At 40.0% G+C, this 21,578-nt stretch overlaps 1 protein-coding gene across 3 annotated transcripts in view; it reads right to left on the reverse strand.

The window, feature by feature from the left end:
• LOC124804854 (discoidin domain-containing receptor 2-like) overlaps positions 1–21,578 on the reverse strand; it is a 923,862-nt gene that overhangs the window by 90,496 nt on the left and 811,788 nt on the right. For all 3 annotated transcript variants that reach the window (XM_047240882.1, XM_047240630.1, XM_047265604.1), the window contains 2 exons: positions 21,070–21,212; positions 7,926–8,123 (listed from right to left, as the gene is read on the reverse strand). In XM_047240882.1, the coding sequence (XP_047096838.1) occupies positions 7,926–8,123; positions 21,070–21,212 (341 nt within the window). The remainder of the gene's footprint in view (positions 1–7,925; positions 8,124–21,069; positions 21,213–21,578) is intronic.

Genomic DNA, 21,578 nt, shown 5'->3' on the forward strand with positions numbered 1-21,578 from the left:
CTACCGTTATGTTCCCATGCAGTCCACCATCTGAATGACTGACAAATCTGGATAGTGCACAATTCAACCAGTCATCCAAATGGAGACCGACAATGAGGCCCTTTCAAACCCTGTCAGGTGCTGATAACACTGACATGAGCATGCACCATCTCAATGTCGTTCACAGTTGTCACTCAATATCTGATGCTGCTCATGTCCCTTATGTACGCTACCATGCATAGTAACAACAGTAAACACAAACAACACAAATGCATCCTGGTGTCCACTCTATCTGCCACAGAGAATTGCTACTCTCTTCATCTACATAAACGCCAATGGTATATATGTGTACAAAGTGAATATAATAGAGGGAAACATTCCACGTGGGAAAAATATATCTAAAAACAAAGATGATGTGACTGACGAGGGCTGTTTGGTTGAAACTGGGAGTGGGGCTGAAGGTGAGGCCTTTGGATAGGACAGAGGCCTCACCTTCAGCCTCACTCCCAGATTCAACCAAACAGCCCTCGTCAGTCACATCATCTTTGTTTTTAGATATGTGTACAAAGTTACATTGAAATCCAATCATGCCCTTTTTTTTCCGGTCAATGCATTTGCCTTGTCACTTGATCTAGGTGAAACTTTCTGTATATCACGTGTGTGTACAGGAGAGTAGAGCATGAGGGGATAGAAGAAATTCTGTAGCCTTATTGCAGCAAATAGCACAGAAAAAAGGGTTCTGCTGTTAAGATACATCTGTAAAGGGATGTAAGCATCCATTACAGAAGAGATTAGTTCCTGGGTATTAGAACACAATTTTTCAGAAACCTGTGTGCTGGTTTTATTCAGGTAACTAACTTTACTGAGGTAAAATATTTCCATAATGGTGCTAGAGCAGGTGGTGACTTTTGAGAAGCCAGAACTAGGGCAGCTACCAATGTATTAGGTGTGACAAACATGAAAGTAATGAATGAACAAATATGCTGTTTTTAGGACTCATGGTACCATAATGAATCATGATATGAAAAAATACCAACTTGAGGGACACAGAAATCTGTAAGCTGATGTATTTTGCTGTTATCTGTTGTCTGAAAGTATAATATTTTGGGAAAATCAAGGGAAAACATTTTAAGGCTCTCTCTCTCTCTAAAACTATCTATCTCTATCTCTCTACACTGTACGCAACTGTTAAGTGCTTGACAAGGGGTAACTCCCACTGTATCACATATTAGGGTCTCTTCTAATTCCCTTTGTGTATGTAGTGTGGAATGAATTACTGTAATTTGTCTAATATAGTCTTTGTGGTTCCCAAGGCTGCATTAGGTAGGAGGCTGTACTATATTTCTAGATTCCTCCTTAATATTGGTTGTTGAAACCAGGCTCTCATGGGACATTTAGCATATTTGTTCAAATGTTTGTAAGCTCAGTTTCACAAACTGTTACATCCAGGTATTTATAAGTACTATGTTTTGTTTGTTATTATTATTTCTATTTTTCTCAGACCTTAGGTCTGGTTAAAAATGGAAAGTGATGCGGACCTTCATCAAGCATGACTTCCTTTTAACTGTACGGTATATGTTACATTGTATTTAGGAACTTTCGGGTTATTGAACACATATCAATAATTACAGATTTCTGCAGTTGTTTATATAAGTTTGGATGTAGCTGTATTGCGTTGATGTACTGGTGGATATTGTGTGGTATGACTCCTGTAGTTGATAGTATAATTGGTATAATGTCAACTTTATCCTGATGCCACATGTCCTTGACTTCCTCAGCCAGTTGGATGTATTTTTCAATTTTTTCTCCTGTTTTCTTCTGTATATTTGTTGTATTGGGTATGGATATTTCGATTAGTTGTGTTAATTTCTTCTTTTTATTGGTGAGTATGATGTCAGGTTTGTTATGTGGTGTTGTTTTATCTGTTATAATGGTTCTGTTCTAGTATAATTTGTATTCATCATTCTCCAGTACATTTTGTGGTGCATACTTGTATGTGGGACCATGTTGTTTTATTAGTTTATGTTTTATGGCAAGTTGTTGATGTATTATTTTTGCTACATTGTCATGTCTTCTGGGGTATTCTGTATTTGCTAGTATTGTACATCCACTTGTGATGTGATCTACTGTTTCTATTTGTTGTTTGCAAAGACTGCATTTATCTGTTATGGTATTGGGATCTTTAATAATATGCTTGCTGTAATATCTGGTGTTTATTGTTTGATCCTGTATTGCAATCATGAATCCTTCCATCTCACTGTATATATTGCCTTTTCTTAGCCATGTGATGGATGCGTCTTGATCGATGTGTGGCTGTGTTAGATGATACGGGTGCTTGCCATGTAGTGTTTTCTTTTTCCAATTTACTTTCTTCGTATCTGTTGATGTTATGTGATCTAAAGGGTTGTAGAAGTGGTTATGAAATTGTAGTGGTGTAGCCGATGTATTTATATGAGTGATTGCTTTGTGTATTTTGCTAGTTTCTGCTCGTTCTAGAAAGAATTTTCTTAAATTGTCTACCTGTCCATAATGTAGGTTTTTTATGGCGATGAATCCCCTTCCTCCTACCTTTCTGCTTAATGTGAATCTTTCTGTTGCTGAATGTATGTGATGTATTCTATATTTGTGGCATTGTGAACGTGTAAGTGTATTGAGTGCTTCTAGGTCTGTGTTACTCCATTTCACTACTCCAAATGAGTAGGTCAATATTGGTATAGCATAAGTATTTATAGCTTTTGTCTTGTTTCTTGCTGTCAATTCTGTTTTCAGTATTTTTTTTAGTCTTTGTCTATATTTTTCTTTCAGTTCTTCTTTAATATTTGTATTATCTATTCCTATTCTTTGTCTGTATCCTAGATATTTATAGGCATCTGTTTTTTCCATCGCTTCTATGGAGTCACTGTGGTTATTCAATATGTAATCTTCTTGTTTAGTGTGTTTTCCCTTGACTATGCTATTTTTCTTACATTTGTCTGTTCCAAAAGCCATATTTATATCATTGCTGAATACTTCTGTTATCTTTAGTAATTGGTTGAGTTGTTGATTGGTTGCTACCAGTAGTTTTAGATCATCCATGTATAGCAAATGTGTGATTTTGTGTGGGTATGTTCCAGTAATATTATATCCATAATTTGTATTATTTAGCATGTTGGATAGTGGGTTCAGAGCAAGACAGAACCAGAAAGGACTTAATGAGTCTCCTTGGTATATTCCACACTTAATCTGTATTGGCTGTGATGTGATATTATCTGAATTTGTTTGGATATTAAGTGTGGTTTTCCAGTTTTTCATTACTATGTTTAGGAACTGTATCAATTTAGGATCTACTTTGTATATTTCCAATATCTGTAGTAACCATGAGTAGGGTACACTATCAAAAGCTTTTTGGTAATCAATGTATACATAGTGTAGCGACCTTTGTTTAGTTTTAGCTTGATACATCACCTCTGTATCTATTATCAGTTGCTCTTTACATCCTCGTGCTCCTTTGCAGCAGCCTTTTTTTTCTTCATTTATAATTTTGTTCTGTGTTGTATGTGTCATTAATTTCTGTGTAATGACTGAAGTTAATATTTTGTAGATTGTTGGTAGGCATGTTATGGGGCGATATTTAGCTGGGCTTGCTGTGTCTGCTTGATCTTTAGGTTTCAGATAGCTTATTCCATGTGTAAGTGTATCAGGGAATGTGTATGGGTCTGCAATGTAACTGTTAAATAATTTAGTTAGATGTGAATGTGTTGAGGTGAACTTCTTTACCCAGAAATTTGCTATTTTATCATTTCCAGGGGCTTTCCAATTGTGCGTAGAATTAATTGCTCGGGTGACTTCATGTTGCAAAATTATCACTTCAGGCATTTGTGGTATCATCTTGAATGTGTCTGTTTCTGCTTGTATCCACCGTGCATGCCTGTTATGTTGTACCGGGTTTGACCATATGTTGCTCCAGAAGTGTTCCATGTCTGTTATGCTTGGTGGATTGTCTATTTTAATGTGTGTGTTATCTATTGTTTGGTAAAATCTCTTTTGGTTTGTGTTGAATGTTTGGTTTTGTTTCCTTCTATTTTCACTTTTTCTGTATCTTCTAAGTCGTTTGGCCAATGCTTGTAATTTCTGCTTCTTTTCATCTAATTGCTCTATTGCTTCTTCTTGTGAGATTTTACCTAACCTTTTTCGTTTTTTGTCTGATATTTCATTTCTTATAAATTGTGTTAGCTGTCCGATGTCTTTTCTCACTTTTTCTATTCTGATTTGTAGCCTGTGTTGCCATGCTGGTTTTGTGGGTTTCTTCTGTGCGTTGGTTGGTTCTGATCTCTGCCTAGTGTGTATATTTAGTGTAGTGAGTGCTCCTACATAAACCAGTAGTTGTAACTCTTCCATAGTTGTGTTTTCATTTATTTTGTTGTGTATGATTGTGTTGATAGTTGTTATTGTTGTTTCGACTTGTGGGTTATTTGGTGGTCTATGCAAGAATGGTCTAATGTCTGTATTTTTGTCTTTGTATTCTATATATGTCAGCTGAAATTTTTCTTCTACATCAAACATGCGTGTCACTTCGTGTTCTATTTGTGCTTGTTCTGGTGGCTGTCTTAAGATTTCGTTTTCCTCTGATTGTTTAATTGATGCGTGTTGTTCTTTGTTTGTTTGCTCTGGGATGTTTGAGTCCATTACTGTATTTTCTTCTTCTTCTGATTGTACATAATTTTGTTCCAGTATTTCTTGTACTTGTTGTTTGATGTTTTCTAATTCTGACTGGGGTATCCTGTTATTTTATTATTATTATTATTACAATTATTATTATTATTTTGTGAAGTGTACAATTTCATATTTCAGAACATTAAAGCAAGTACTTATGTTTGCATACTTTGAATTATGATCAAGATCTAACTGGATATTTGTGCATTGTTTTCAAGTAGTTCTTCATTGTAGATAATAACATCATTTGCAAAATGTCTGAAATTATTATTGACATTGTTTGTCAGACAAGTAATATACAATAAGAACAATAATTGTCCCAACACACATCCTTGGGGAACACCTGAGGTTAGTTCTAGGAGGTGTGTTTTTTAAGTAAGTACCATTTTGAAATTAAAAATAGACGTGCTAAGATATCTCAATAATTTTAATTTTACATGAAAGCCTGTACCTTACTCTAATTTCCCACATAATTTCTGTCAATACTGAGGCGCTTGTCATAATGTTGTACCAGTTTTTGAATACCCCCCTCATACAAGTCTGCCACCTGACTTGTTAACCACTCACCACTGTTTTGACTTTGTCATCGTCTTGAAGATGCTGACCGCCCAGGTGTTTCTTCAAGTGCAGGAACAGATGGTAGTCACTGGGCGCAAGATTGGGGCTGTACGGGGGATGATATAGAGTTTTCCATTGAAAAGATATGATGAGATCTTTGGTCTGTTTCACCACATGCAGACGGGCATTGTCTTGCAGCAAAACAATGCCCTTGCTCAACTCCGATGGACTGTTGCTTTGATTCTTGTGTGACGTAGGCCACCCATGTTTCATCGCCCGTAAAAATTTGGCTTAAGAAATCATCACCGTCGTTGTGGTACCGCTCAAGGAAAGTCAATGCACTGTCTAAACATTTGGTTTTGTGTACATCCGTCAACATTTTTGGTACCCAACGTGCACACAATATTTGGTAATTCAAGTGCTCAGTCACAACACCATACAAAACACTATGAGAAAAATTAGGAAAGTCATCCTGCAAGGAGGAAATCGTAAAGCGTCTGTTTTTTCTCACCTTATTGTCCACTTCCTGCACCAAGCTTGCTTTCATTAATGACCGAAGGATGCCCACTCCATTGTTCATCACGCACATTTGTGCGGCCATCTTTAAATGCTCTCACCCACTTTCTTACCATTCCTTCACTCATAATGTTTTCTCTGTAAACTGCACTGATCTCACGATGAATATCGATCGCTTTTATGCCTTTAGCACTAACAAATCTTATAACAGTCTGCACTTCACAGTTGGCGGGACTCACGATTATCGGAGGCATCTTAAACACTCAGTACACAATGTAAACAAGGAAGAATCAGACTGTAATGGCGTCAGTGTGTAGATTAAGGTACAGGCTTTCAAGTAAAAATAAAATTATTGAGATATCTTAGCGCATCTTTTTTTAATTTCAAAATGGTACTTACTTAAAAAACATGCCTCGTACATCTGTCAATAATTCTCCACCCAAGAAAGAGTGCTGTGTTTTTCCCACTGAGAAACCCTCAAACCAGTGACAAATTTCATTTGATGCACCATACAACCACACTGCAATTAATAATCACTGGTAATCTTCCAAGGCAAATAGTCTTTGGAATTCAAGAAATGCTGCATCCACCTCATTACTTTGACCCACAGCTTTCAGGATGTAATGAGAGAGGAGTGTGATTTGTATTTTATGTGATGTATAATTATGAAATCCATGATGCTTGACATGGAGGAGGTCATTCTGTTTGAGATACCTTTTTACATTTGAGCTCAGAGTATATTCTGTGATTGTAGAACAAATAGATGTAAATGATTTGGACAGTATTTTTGTGAGTCACTTCTATACCCTTCTTCCTGCAATTTGTGTGGCAAGCTATATGTAGATCAATCAGGTAGAGCTATAACTACTACACTGACTGAACTTAGAAGGAATTGGAGACTGAAAAAGAAAGATGTCACCTTTGCTGAGCTTGCTCTGAATGAGTCTCGTTTTATGATATTAAATGTTACGTTGTCTGTAGAGTAAATAAAGGCAGAAAATTAATGTTACTGGAAACTCTGGCTATCAATAAATACCATTCACACAATCCTGACTTAACTCTTTAATTAACAGATTCAGTTCTACTGTTCACCCTGGCTGAAGTAGTAGCAGCCAGTTGCAATTTTTCTCACCGTAGGACATACACTCAGTGTAAATACCACAACTATTCTCCATTTCTAATGTTCCATTAAATCCTTTCTCCCCTCTGCCCCTTTTTTGTGCCTGTTCATCACATTCTCCAGTAATTTTGTCCATGCAACATAGATGATGCCCATACACAGTGGTGTACTGTTTTTGCCATTATTTTCAAATACTTTTAATCTTTGAGTGCAATGTAATATACGGTTTATTTGTTCATACCTTCCTTGTGTATATATGTTTATTGAGATGCTTATAACAATTTATCAGATTGTTTATAATGGAGAGACTTTAACCAATAACTGTGTAACTAGTGTAGTTCAATTGTTTATGCCAGTCAGTGACTGGGTTTAGGCATTTATACTCATATTTTTACAGTCTAAAACATTTAGTACATCACTACAGAATATTTCTTGTTTTTGTACTCATGTCATATTGAAGCACTGCAATTTGTGTTTATCAGATACACACACAGTCATAAAAATGATCACATATCTTTGGAAATAACAATCTTTGCATAGTTAGAAGCTCTCACTGATATTGTGTGGACTGCCTGTTCAGTCTTAAGTTGTATGATGATGGCCTGGAAAGCTGAAAGCTCTTTCAGAACAAAAATACATTAAATATTGTTGTGGAACATTAATATTGTGTGTTTCAGTCTTTAATGTGCCTACATTTTCCAAGTACCAACAGAACATTCCATAAATGGTACTTAATCAACTAGCAACTTGGGGAAATTGGATGGTAATAATATGTAATATCTGTACAGTACTTAAAGTGAAGGAATGGTAATTAACTGTGTTCAAGGATGGTTCCTTTGCATAAGAAATGACATTTTGTATGTGTAAAATAATGATGTTATATGTATGGGGATAGGAAAGACATATTTGAGACTATGCAATATTTTGTTAGTTACTTCATGTCATGGTATGAAAAGAGATTGTAAATTAAATTTAAACCCTATTTAAGTAACCAATCTAAAGTAAAAGTCAGCCACATTTCTGTAATTTAGACTATTACCAAAAAAGGAAGATAATATACCTCTCCATATTGCCCAACACCTAGTCTTTCAATTACACGTAGCTGATCAAGTGGGAATGCTGGTAACCCTTGTTGCTCTTCCTCATCTTCAGCTTCTGTAGCAGTGGTACCATCATCACACACACTTAAAGAATCTCCACTATAATGCGATGTGATTGGTGGTGGAGGCAGTGGTGGCGGAGAAGTTGGAGGAGGGGGCTGAAAAACAACAACTGATGGTTTACAATTATCTATTAATGAGTTCTGCATCAGCAACTAGAACACTCCTTTTCAAACAACACATGATTCCAGTTTAGAAAAATTAAACAGTTATGATGATGAATTGTATCAACACATTCATAATAAAAGATTACCACTTTATTACATTTTAAATGTTGCAAGGAGATGGCTGTTGTAGAATTGTAACAGAGCAAGATGGGAGTATCCTGCTTGTTCTCATACCACTTCTGACATCAATATTATTGTTTTATTTATTTGATTCTGTTTTGGTATTAGTATCTAAACTAGTTCATCACCATTAATTGCATTTATGGGCCTTTAAGGCCTACAGCAGAATAAAAAAAAGGACACAAACCACTGTATAAAAAGAATACAACAAACTGCACATCATAAAAATTTGTAAAGCTACACATTACAAAAAGAAAAAAAACACTAGTTAGTCACAATCTCAGTATAGGAGACATTTATCACAGATGGCAGTCCATCGTTGATGGTCCCCGATCTCCTTTCATTAAAATAACTCGTTAGTTTGTTAATTATTCAAATTAGCAAGTTCACTTTCTTGAGATTTTACTTGTAAACTTTTGGAATCCTCTTTTTGTTAATATTACTCTCCCACAAAATAGTACTGCTGCTTTGGTCATTTCCTAATTACACAGCTATTAGTTAAATTTAAGTCACTTTTTACTGTGTCTTTGTCTCTCTTAATTTTCCTGCTTTATGTCATTATTTAACATGTAATAACTGTGTATTTTCCCATTTTGTGATTCCTGTCTTATGAGCATCTATAAATAGGCATGGTGGACAAAGCCTCAGTCAGTCAGAGCTTGGCACTGAACTCATGAATAATCTATGTGTCATTAAATCAGAGTTTACGAATCATAATGTGAACTTACTATATTATTCAGTAATTGAAATGGTGACTACTATGTTAATTTGCACTTAAACATCATGTGTTTCTTAGTAAAATGTAATGTCATATGGCTTGCTTGGTTGGGAGACCCTGAGGAGCAGGTTCAGTCTTCTAATTGCAAAACTTTTTCCTATCCTTTGAGCACACTGGCAACTTTCCTTCAGGAATCGTGAGACTTGTGTGTTAAGTGTGTCTGCTAAATGACGTAAATAAGTAAAGGGTGTGTATGTATTGTAGAGTTATGCTTGCATTGTATGGTAATGAGAAAAGGAGGAGGGTGAAACCTTCTCCTGGCACACTGCCTACTCCTCTCGAATATCACCAAGGGGCCCATCAAGCTTAATGTCCTAATCTGCTGGACGTGTCACATGTCCTCACATTCCTTGAGGCACTGTGAAGAGGATTGGAATTTAATCCAGGACATTGGCACAAAGTCTAGTGATTGGGAGTTTATGCCATCACCCCTCCCCCTTGTCAGTGGGAAGACAAAGAGAAAACTGCCAGCCACCACCCCTACTCATTGTCACTGGGAAGACAAGGAGAAAGCTGCCAACAGCATGTGGCATACCTTTCCATCCAGGCACTGGTGATGTCCGACATTTCTGAACTTCGGTGATCTGATGGGGACTTCAACAAGGCAAGGTTGTTTGCATGTTTCTCAGTTGTTCCACACTAGAGTGTTTGAAATGCAAAGCTACTTAGCATATCAGCATTTTGAGAATTAATACATTAATCTGCCACCAGTAAACTTTGTGAATGTTGAAACTTCCTGGCAGATTAAAACTGTGTGCCCGACCGAGACTCGAACTCGAGACCTTTGCCTTTTGCGGGCAAGTGCTCTACCAACTGAGCTACCAAAGCACGACTCACGCCCGGTACTCACAGCTTTACTTCTGCCAGTACCTCGTCTCCTACCTTCCAAACTTCACAGAAGCTCTCCTGAACGTTGTTAATGTCTTTAGCTTACCAATCTGGCCAAACATTGAGACTCCTGCATCTTATACAAAGCTGATCATCAGAAAGGGAATATTATGTGTCAATAAATATGCAGAGATTGAACACTATTTGCAGCAGTGTTGTGTACATTCTTTAACAAATGTTAATTAGGCCCCTTTGTAGTAGGAGGTTGATTCATGATAACAGGTTATGAGTCTACAGGATGTGAAGTTCCAGGTCAGGTGAGTTATCAGACAAACAGCAAAATTGTCAATACAAGTGAGATCTTCAGTGAAATGTTTTGTTTAGGAGTCAAATGTTAAGGTATTAAGCACAATGAACTATAATTTTTGCTGTCTATGGAGTATAGTTATGTCTCATATAGCATCAGCAACACCAAAATAACACAAGTCAGCTACATCAGTGTAATGATGCAGTGGAGGACAGCATATGACATCAAAGTACTGTGCTACCAGAGCACAATTTTCATATTTACATCAACTGGTGAGGTTTCAGTTACAGGCTGTGTAAATCAGGACAAGAAATCTATGTCAGAGGGTTCTGAGATTAGGTTTTTCAGTACAGCCACTACAATAACAATTTGTAAATATGCACAATATTATGAAAAGAAAGATGCTACTCACTGTGTAGCAGAGATGCTGTGTTGCAGATAGGCACAACAAAAAGACTGTCACAAACATAGCTTTCGGCCAGTAAAGCCTTCATCAAAATTAGATGACAAACACACACATACACAGTCACTCATGCAGATGCAACTCTCACACACAAGGCTGCAGTCTCAGGCTATATTTGTGGCAGTCTTTTTGTTGTGCCTATCTGCGACTCAGTATCTCCACTATATGGTGAATAGCAACTTTCCTTTTCACATTTCATCCTGGATTGTCCATTGTTTATAAATAAGCACAATGTGTGAGCAGAGTGATTTGTTAATCTGTACATTATAATCCATAATTAAACTCTGACATCTTCTGAAAGTGAAGGAACCTATTTACCATGACAAACTTGTTCTTTCTGGTACAGATCATCCCATTCAAGGGACAGTCATCTTTGAGAACAGAAATGTCATATTGCAACTCCACTGAACCACTGTCATTCAGTCCGGAAATTCTCTTTTCATTCTTTAACACATCACATTCTGTCAATCCCATCATGTAGGAGAGCCTTTAGGTATGTGGAACAAGTCAAGTTATATATTAAGATGCTGAAGCAAGCATTGCTAGTGACTTCTATGATGTGTACCGGTAGCAAACCATGACTAGTACTTACCTACTCAAATTGGCAGTCGTGGTAATTACTTGCAGATAACTGAAAGTATATAAGTTTGGAGAGATGTCAACTCTAGCTAAGTTGAACCTTGATAAATTTGAATATTCATCTAGTCCCTACAAAAATCACTGATAAATTAAAGAAATACACACAACAAAATTGAAGTGATTGTTATGACAGATCACCCACAAACACACTGTAATTTGATATCAGCAGCTAACACTCAGTAATTAAAATAATTTCATTGATTGTTCCCATATGTGTTTTGTAATTCAACTCTTCCCTACACTGCTTTGTTTACTCAACAATGTGCAATATATTGCAGTGCATAAATCAAGTTTGAAAAATTACTTCAAGGAAATACAAATATTTGACTCTTTTAGAGAAGAAGCAGAGTACTGAGGCTGTGAAATGTGTGGTGAAAGGAAAAGGGAGTAACAAAAACTTTTGAGATTCCATCATCCATGCTGTCCAGAATCATGAAGAACAAAGAGCAGTTTGCTGAAAACATACCATATGAAGGGATGAGATGGCAATGAGCTCCCATGTCTTCCTGATCACACACTGACTCTTAAAGAATAAAAATGTCATTGTGGAAAACTGAGGAAAGAAAGAATAATGCTGTTGCATACAGTTAACATCGACAGGTCTCAGAAATGAAACTCTTGCTTAATAGCAAAAGTTGATAAACCGAAATTTTTCAATGGTATGAGACGAGTTCCTGAGTCTTACAGCTCCAACTTCAAGTATAAGATATCATTTCCTGTATTGTACTGCTACAATAAAAAAGACATGGATGACAGCAGAATTATATAAAGAGTGACATAAGGGGGAAAAAGAAAGGGAAAAAAAACCAGAAGCAAAAATTCTTGCTTTTCATGGACAGTTGGGAATTAACAAGGAGCCACCACCTCCAGATAAAATTAAACTTCATTTTTTCCCTTGTGAAATTGTAATTTAAAAACTACAGTTGCTTGATGAAAGAATGATTCAGAAATTTAAAACTTTTTATGCAAAGAAGTTATGAAGACAGTGTCAGGTAGCATCAAAGATGGTCAGATGCCCAACATAATACACTCCTGGAAATTGAAATAAGAACACCGTGAATTCATTGTCCCAGGAAGGGGAAACTTTATTGACACATTCCTGGGGTCAGATACATCACATGATCACACTGACAGAACCACAGGCACATAGACATAGGCAATAGAGCATGCACAATGTCGGCACTAGTACAGTGTATATCCACCTTTCGCAGCAATGCAGGCTGCTATTCTCCCATGGAGACGATTGTAGAGATGCTGGATGTAGTCCTGTGGAACGGCTTGACATGCCATTTCCACCTGGCGCCTCAGTTGGACCAGCGTTCGTGCTGGACGTGCAGACCGCATGAGACGACGCTTCATCCAGTCCCAAACATGCTCAATGGGGGACAAATCCGGAGATCTTGCTGGCCAGGGTAGTTGACTTACACCTTCTAGAGCACGTTGGGTGGCACGGGATACATGCGGACGTGCATTGTCCTGTTGGAACAGCAAGTTCCCTTGCCGGTCTAGGAATGGTAGAACGATGGGTTCGATGACGGTTTGGCTGTACCGTGCACTATTCAGTGTCCCCTCGACGATCACCAGTGGTGTACGGCCAGTGTAGGAGATCGCTCCCCACACCATGATGCCGGGTGTTGGCCCTGTGTGCCTCGGTCGTATGCAGTCCTGATTGTGGTGCTCACCTGCACGGCGCCAAACACGCATACGACCATCATTGGCACCAAGGCAGAAGCGACTCTCATCGCTGAAGACGACACGTCTCCATTCGTCCCTCCATTCACGCCTGTCGCGACACCACTGGAGGCGGGCTGCACGATGTTGGGGCGTGAGCGGAAGACGGCCTAACGGTGTGCGGGACCGTAGCCCAGCTTCATGGAGACGGTTGCGAATGGTCCTCGCCGATACCCCAGGAGCAACAGTGTCCCTAATTTGCTGGGAAGTGGCGGTGCGGTCCCCTACGGCACTGCGTAGGATCCTACGGTCTTGGCGTGCATCCGTGCGTCGCTGCGGTCCGGTCCCAGGTCGACGGGCACGTGCACCTTCCGCCGACCACTGGCGACAACATCGATGTACTGTGGAGACCTCACGCCCCATGTGTTGAGCAATTCGGCGGTACGTCCACCCGGCCTCCCACATGCCCACTATATGCCCTCGCTCAAAGTCCGTCAACTGCACATACGGTTCACGTCCACGCTGTCGCGGCATGCTACCAGTGTTAAAGACTGCGATGGAGCTCCGTATGCCACGGCAAACTGGCTGACACTGACGGCAGCGGTGCACAAATGCTGCGCAGCTAGCGCCATTCGACGGCCAACACCGCGGTTCCTGGTGTGTCCGCTGTGCCGTGCGTGTGATCATTGCTTGTACAGCCCTCTCGCAGTGTCCGGAGCAAGTATGGTGGGTCTGACACACCGGTGTCAATGTGTTCTTTTTTCCATTTCCAGGAGTGTAGTTTTGGTAGTGTTGCTGTCTCTCTCTCTCTCTCTCTCTCTCTCTCTCTGTGTGTGTGTGTGTGTGTGTGTGGAGTTTATGGGCACTTAATTTTGAGGTTATCAGCACCCTTACACTCATTAAAACAAACAAATGTGGAGAAAATCTCTAATATTGTTGTGCACAGTGAGAAGCAAATCTGTAAAGTGATACTCATACACTCGCTCCCACCTAACTTGAATTGACCACAAGATGCTAAGTGAATGGAGAAAGAAAGAAAGATTAAAATACTAGTAAAATGACAAAAAAAGACACATGGAAATTTCACCGACTGACCATTTACAAAAGACATGAATGAGCCAGTCACAGTGTTAACATGTTAAAATCATTTCCCTAAAATGTAGGAAAAATGTTGTACAATTCTTAAAATTTAAACTCAACCACATTTATTTGAACATTACTAAAATAGAGGCCAAATGCATCAGTAAATCCGCTGCAGCCCACTGGTTGGAAACTAAAACACAGTCCAATAACGTGTGGCGCATAGTGATCTGTATGCCACAAGCACTACATATTGGAGGATCCTTTCACCAGAGCAAGAAGTATGCATCACAGGCCTGTGGCCTATGCGAAGATGAGGACCTCGCCCCGTTGACATGGCTGGAAGGAAGTACACCACGGTCGTGCTGTGGGCTTTACTAGATGAAGCTTATCATCTGTCCTTTGAAGCACCCATCCTTGCACTGATGCAAGACTCTGGATTTCAACAGTGTGGCTATAGCATGCAGGAGGATGATACACTGAAATAAATTGGGTTCAAATGTTGTAGAGAGTGAAGGGCACTGAGAGAATCAGAACAGACAAGAAATTTAACACTAGAAGAACATCTCATCTGCTTCAGTGCCTACAAGATCGCATATAATTCTGTGTTGAAGACAGTAAAGTCTTGTCAGATCTTGAGCCCAACATCTGGGGAAACAACAGAGTAACCAACAGAGTCCCCCTTTTTAAACACATCTGTAAAGACGGCTACATAGTTGTGAGGCTCATATGAAATGTTATATGAGTGCAATCTCTCTTGAACTACCAAATCTAAAATTGCACTGGGCTGACCACAATGACAATTTGGGGTTGGACATGCTCCTCACTGAGTGGCTCCAGCACATGCTGCATGCAGATCCAAAATGGCATTGTTGCTCATGGACCACTGGAGAAAAGGTATTCCAAAGGCAGATGAGCAAGACTATGGTGTGTGGATGAAGTCAGAAATACAAGGAACTTACATGGCCGATGTACCATGAGGTGCTCTAAAACAGCTCTGTTTCCCATGAATGATTGGAGAAAAGGCATTTCAGAGGCAGATGAGCAACACTATGGTGTGTGGCTGAAGTCAGAGCTGTGAGGAACTGACATGCCTGATGCACCATGAGGAGCTGTCACTGGATGGTGAGTAGTGGTTCCCCAGCTTCAGTGCAGAGATTGGGTATGGGGCTGGTCTTGTAAGCACCTGTGGCCAGCCTAATATCCTCAAGGTGGAAAGCATCAATAATCTTCAGGTAAGAAGGCCTCATTGACCTTTACACTGAGCACCCATAGTCTAACAGTGAATGCACAAAAGCCCTACAAAAATGGAGCAGCTGCACCCTCTCTGCTGACCAAGATTTGTGAATAAGGCACTTTATGATATTTGGAGTCAGAAATGAGGCCCAGAAACGTCACTGAATCTTTAAAATGTAGAATGGTGTCCCACAAATGCAAGTCAGGTAAATTAAAAATATGAAGAAAACAAATGGAAAACACACACACACACACACACACACACACACATCCACACTTATTTGCAGAAAACTGAAAATTAATCTTTGCAGCCCACTCCTCTCCTCTAACTTCCATACTGTAAGTTGCAGCTAATGGGTCACTTTTGCAATGCTGCAGAAAGAACAGAAAACAGCCAGCAAAATCACCCACAATTAATGAGCACTGTACAGGAATCCATGCTAACAGTTAAAACATTTCCTGAGTAACACCATTCTCCATTTCAAAATGATCTGACAGCACATCACCAACTCAAAACCTAAAAGAGGGATTAGACAGGAAGGACCATATGAAAATGAAGAGCTGGCCACAAAAGCCCCATTGATAGAGTTGCACAAGTCCAAGTACTGTCGTATGCCTTACTGAACTCTAAGAATGTACCAAGACAGTGATGTTTATGTCTGAAAGCCTGCTGAATAGCCGCCTCTATTAGGGTCAGATTGTTGACAGATGACCGAAATCTCTGGAATCCACATTAACAGTGGCTAAGGAGTTGTCTGGTGTCTAACAACCAGATCAGGTGACAGTTAACCATGCACTCCAGGGTCTTTCCCATATAGCTCATTAAGGCAATTCTCCAGTAAGTGCTGGGCCATGTACAGTCCTCTTCTGGTTTGAGGAGAGGTATCAGAATTGCCTCTCTCCACAAGTTGGGGAAGTAGGCTGTCTGACGTATCAGACTGAAGCATTCAAGGATGATTTTCTTTGACGGCACTGGCAAATGTCTTTGTATTTGTACCTGATTTGGTCATAAAGGGTGCAGTATCATGAGTGTCAAACAATGCCAATTCCAGTTCCCACATGGAGAAAGGGCAGTTGTAGGACTCAGAACTTGTGGATCTGAAGTCTGACTTGCCCCTTTCTGCAGTCACACAGTAGAATCAAAATGCTGTCTTTGCAAAATGCACTGCCATCATCTGGGTGATGTCTCTGGGCTTTGGAGATACCCCTGTTTCAGCACTGCTGCTATTGGTAAAAGGCTGTATTTATTGGAAATCCTCCAGAAGGCTTCCCACACTTTTGTAGAGGGTTAGGTTAGGTTAGTGGTGTTTAACGTCCCGTCGACAACGAGGTCATTAGAGACGGAGCGCAAGCTCGGGTTAGGGAAGGATGGGGAAGGAAATCGGCCGTGCCCTTTCAAAGGAACCATCCCGGCATTTGCCTGAAACGATTTAGGGAAATCACGGAAAACCTAAATCAGGATGGCCGGAGACGCGATTGAACCGTCGTCCTCCCGAATGCGAGTCCAGTGTGCTAACCACTGCACTTCCTCGCTCGGTACACTTTTGTAGAACAAATGGAATCACTGATAGGGTCCAGGAACACCTGCTATGACCTTTTCTTTCTCTCGAGCCTTGGCTCTCGTGACTCAGAAGGGAGTGAGGTTGTCTGCTGTTGGACAGCATTTAAACCGTCTAAGAGCTGCATACCTGTCCCATGCCCCTGAACAGCATTCATCTGTCCACCAAAGTACAGCTTGCCTTCTAAGATGATCTGGAAACTTTTGGATGGATGAGTCATTGGCATGATGGAGCACTTGCGTGAAGTGGTCCACCCATTCCTGGACTCTGCTGCAGTGTTCTAAACCAGACAGCTGGCTGAACAGTATCCAGTAAGTCTGTGAGGGCTGGAGAGCAGAAAGAGAGGTCAGTGGCTGAGACTGACCCTGTCACTGCACAGAAATGACTGGGAGTGCCTGTGTTGAGAATGCACATCTTGTAAGGTGTCATGAGGCTCTCCAAAACCCAACCCCAAGGGCAAGTAGATAATGAACCTCACATTATATGATGGGCATTGAGTTGCTCAGTTGGAGAACTGGTTGGAGGAGCTGTTCTATACGACCAGTTAGAGCCTCTGAATCAATTGCAACATGTGTAGATAAATAGAGCAAAGAGACTGTGATCCTGGTGGACATGAACTGCAACTGCAAATGTTTGCAGGTCAGTAACTATGGGAGAACACTAGAGTGGTGCACATTATTGACAAACTAAGTGCCCCCTTCCTTGGCCCTTTCCCCAGTCAGGTCATCCTTGCGACAGAGTGTATGGCCACTTAGGAGAGGGGCAGCAGATGGTTTAAAGTGCATTTCATGCAAACACAAGCAGGGAGGGGGGTCTATGCTAGCAGTTTCAGTTCCTCCACATGTGTCGTGAAACCCATTTATATTCCACTGTATGTTGGGAGCCATCTATCATGGGGAAAGCACTTTCATCCTGACTTTCTGCCATGCAATGGATGGAGGCTCAGTCTTGGGGCAAGATAATTGCCACAGTCCGACAGAGGCCATTGTCTCTAAAGAAGAATTGAGAGAGGCATCAGAAAGGATGACATCAACATCATCAGTCTGTTTACTCCCCAATTCTATCTGTGGTGTAGACATTTGGCCTTTGATTTTTTTGCTCTGGGTTGGATTCGGAGCCATAACAATGGCTGTGGTTGTGACAGCTCTGGGTGGAGCACCAGACCAAACCATTGGAGAGGCTGGGAGTTCCACAATGTCAGTAACTGCACATTTTTCAGTTCCACAATGTCAGTAACTGCAGATTTTTCTGAAGTTCTGGGGGAAGGACAGGCTCTGAATTGACCGCAGCAGCACAAGTGCATGAACAAATGCAGATACTAGTGCTGACACTAGCAACCTCTGTTTGTGTAGCAGCATCAGCTTTTAGCACTGGCTGTTTAACAGCCAAAGCAAAGGAGGTAGGGAACATTGGGGGCAGTGTGGCTTTATACATCCTTCTGGTCTCATTATATGGCATGTGCTTCATAGTAAGAACTTATATCTTCCATTCTTCTAGATACATGCTGCAATCCTGACTCCAGACAGGATGAGCTCCAGAGCAATTCACACACTTCAGTGGAGATGAACAATGGGCACCTTTGTGTGCCATATAGAGGAAGTTCTGTGGTATTAAATGTCAGGATGAAGGCATCAGAATACACAAGTTCCCCATCCACCCTCTTCATTATATTTTGCACATTGACTATACCTTCTGGAGCCCACTCATCTTTCAGTTCCTCCTTGGGTACGTCCACCAGATCCCTGCATGTTACAATACCTCTGTTGTAATTCAAAGTGGTATGCAGCTCAGTTTCAATGGCATATTCTCCAAGGCATTGAACTTTTTGTAGGTTCTTAACTTGTTAGGAGCTAGATGTTTCCACCAACAGTGTCCCATTACACAATTGCTTAACTGATTTTAAAATGCCAGCAGTGCCTTCTAACCTTTTTCAAACGCAGAAAAGCAAAACTTTCTTGAAGCTGGCCCATTTCCTTTTTACAATTAAAAACACAATCCGATTGCCAGCATGTGTTCTGATACTAGACCCAAAACTTTTAGCCTTTACTTCTCAGTGAGGAGGACTGGCTACCCAATCCCTCTTATTTGATTGGATGTTAACACCTTTTTAGTGGCCCACACTTTCCACTGGGAGGAGAAGGGGATAATTTCAAAGGTTCCATATCAGTCCCACACATCCCCACATGTCTAGGTAAGTCTTATAGAACTGAGGTGCAGCAAGATCCCCAGAAGTTGCCTGCTAATAACTGTTCCACGTCAACAGCCATGCATCTTATCTTATGAGCCTGGAGTGCATCTTGAGATTGAGGATTTTTCATAGAGTATTTCTTTTTTTTTTTTTTTTTTTTCATGATCCGGGCAGTCAAGCCAAGATCCTCATTCCCTGTGACACACAATGTTCCACTGCTGCACCATTCAGTTGTTGCTGAAGCATGCCCAGAGCTTACATTGACAGGGGACTGGCAGTGTCCACTAGGGGATGAACCGCACAATAACTCTGGGTTCTTCAGTGTGGAGTGGCAGTGGGGTGAGTGGACTGCTGGTAGCCTGTTGTTGGGTTGTGAACCATTGAGGACTGAGGCGGGGACAAAGCCTCTCCATCATTTCTAGGTCCCCGGTTCAATACACAACACACACAATCCTAAGTATATTAGCAACCTTGTCTGCAAGTCACCACATTGAGAGATTTCTATGTGCCAAGCAGACAGTCAAGGGCGATTCTAAAAGTTGGTCAAGGGAGGGAGGGGGGGGGGGGGGGGGTAGTGGAATATCGCTTAACAAAAGGAGAGTTGGGATCCTCCACTGACAAACTGGTAAAATTTGGTCTTGCTTAAAGCAGTTTTTGGTAACCGTTTTTGAGTTCAGGGTAAAAAATGTGTATTGATAAATAATAAGATGCCCATTTTAAGTTAAATAATATTTATTGGTTTGGATAGTAACCTATTTGCTGCTCTTATTCTTTTGTTAAAATGTATTTGAAATACATTGCAACCCATAATGCTACATAATTATCAAAAAAATGATTGAATCTGTTGGGATAATATATTCACTGATTTCTGAAGTCATTTTATCCACTGTAATATGATACTCCATTGGGAGGGGGCATAGCCCCCATAACCCATCCCCCCTTGCCACCGCCCCTGCAGACAGTACTGTTTCCTGTACCTGTTGTTGTGTTTAGGCCAGCGAAACTGGCATGTCAGAAAATTCTCCTGGTGTTGAACAATACTGGGTGTGGTAGTAGAATATCTGTAACTTCTAAAGATACTTTCCCTTCTCTTTTAAAGAGGTTGATTAAAACACTCTCACTAAATGTGAAGCTAAATTGAGAAGAAGAAGAAGAAGTAGCAGCTAAGTGTGCCTGCTGGGCAGAGTATTACTGTTGTTGATTTGAGAAAAGAGTTTGAGGCAGTAAAGCTAAACCAGAAGCTTGTACATTCAAAGAAATCTTTAGTCTTGTCTGATACTGGTGATTCATCTGAACTTGAAAAAATAAAAAAAGATCTTATATGACATGAGAACAGAAGTAAGGGGTGACTTTGTGGCTGCTAGTGACAGTGGAAAAGAGTATCCAAGAATTATCCAGAAACTCCCTGCTGATGACAAGAAAAGACCTACAGTTAGTTAACTGTATGGTAGTCAGGGACAATCTGGAATGGCCTAATGAAGACAATTTTTTAGACTATAAATAGGAGGCTACAGTCACAAAAATACCGTAACCTCATTCTGAAAAGTTGTCATTGACTTTTTTTATAAAGTTAAATCTTGCAGTTCTTTGCATTTGATTTTTGTGTTTTGTCCCATAAAATAATTATTTGGGATACTGGTACATAATATTAGCTTTCAGTATATCGAGTAATACCTGTGCTTATGTGACATTATTCCAAAATAGAGCAGTCACCTACTCCCAAAACGCATTAAACATATGTTATTTCTAAAAGTACCAGCCCATTCTTACATGTAATTCTTACATCTAATTGAATATTATCAAATTTTATCCACATTTAAATGGCCAGTATACAACTATAAAAAATGGACTAGTCTCAGCACAGTTGACAGCGTGCGTTTTGGAGTACAGTTGATTTATAGCTTACTTGTATGACCAAAATATCTGCTAACATCATGAAACAACAGTTACCATATATAACGAAATTAATATTTTCCTCAATAGCTTACTACACATTTGTAAAACATACCTTACATATTTCAGTAGCAGCATAATATTGCTGTGGTGGTGGAGGAACAGGAGGAGCTTCTGGAAACACTATTCGGTGACTAGGCGGTGGTGTGCGGGTCACGTGTGGTACTGCATAATCTCGTGACACTACATCGGGAACACCTATAAATCAGACTATGTTAAACAAGTTGATCAAGAGAATATCATCATTCCACATTGTCATATACTTTAAAATGTTGAGACTGAGAGGCATGTCAAATTATAATAGGCCTAATGATGCTTACAAACCTACCTGAGAGTACAAAAAACAAAATGTATATTGCTTGGATTATGTCATAGATGCACTCTGTAGAACAGTAAATAATGAGAACTCTCCATATGTATATAAATAGTGCTGTGTCACGTTTTTAAACAACTGTTAGGTCTGAAAAATGAGTTGTTTCGAGAGTATTACTTTATCTCTAATGCTCCATTCTGGCAGAGAATGAAAACTTAGTCTTTCTTTTTTGCATTTCTAGTGATGTAGTT

Source organism: Schistocerca piceifrons, chromosome 1 (assembly GCF_021461385.2).
Source record: "Schistocerca piceifrons isolate TAMUIC-IGC-003096 chromosome 1, iqSchPice1.1, whole genome shotgun sequence".
Taxonomy (NCBI): domain Eukaryota; kingdom Metazoa; phylum Arthropoda; class Insecta; order Orthoptera; family Acrididae; genus Schistocerca; species Schistocerca piceifrons.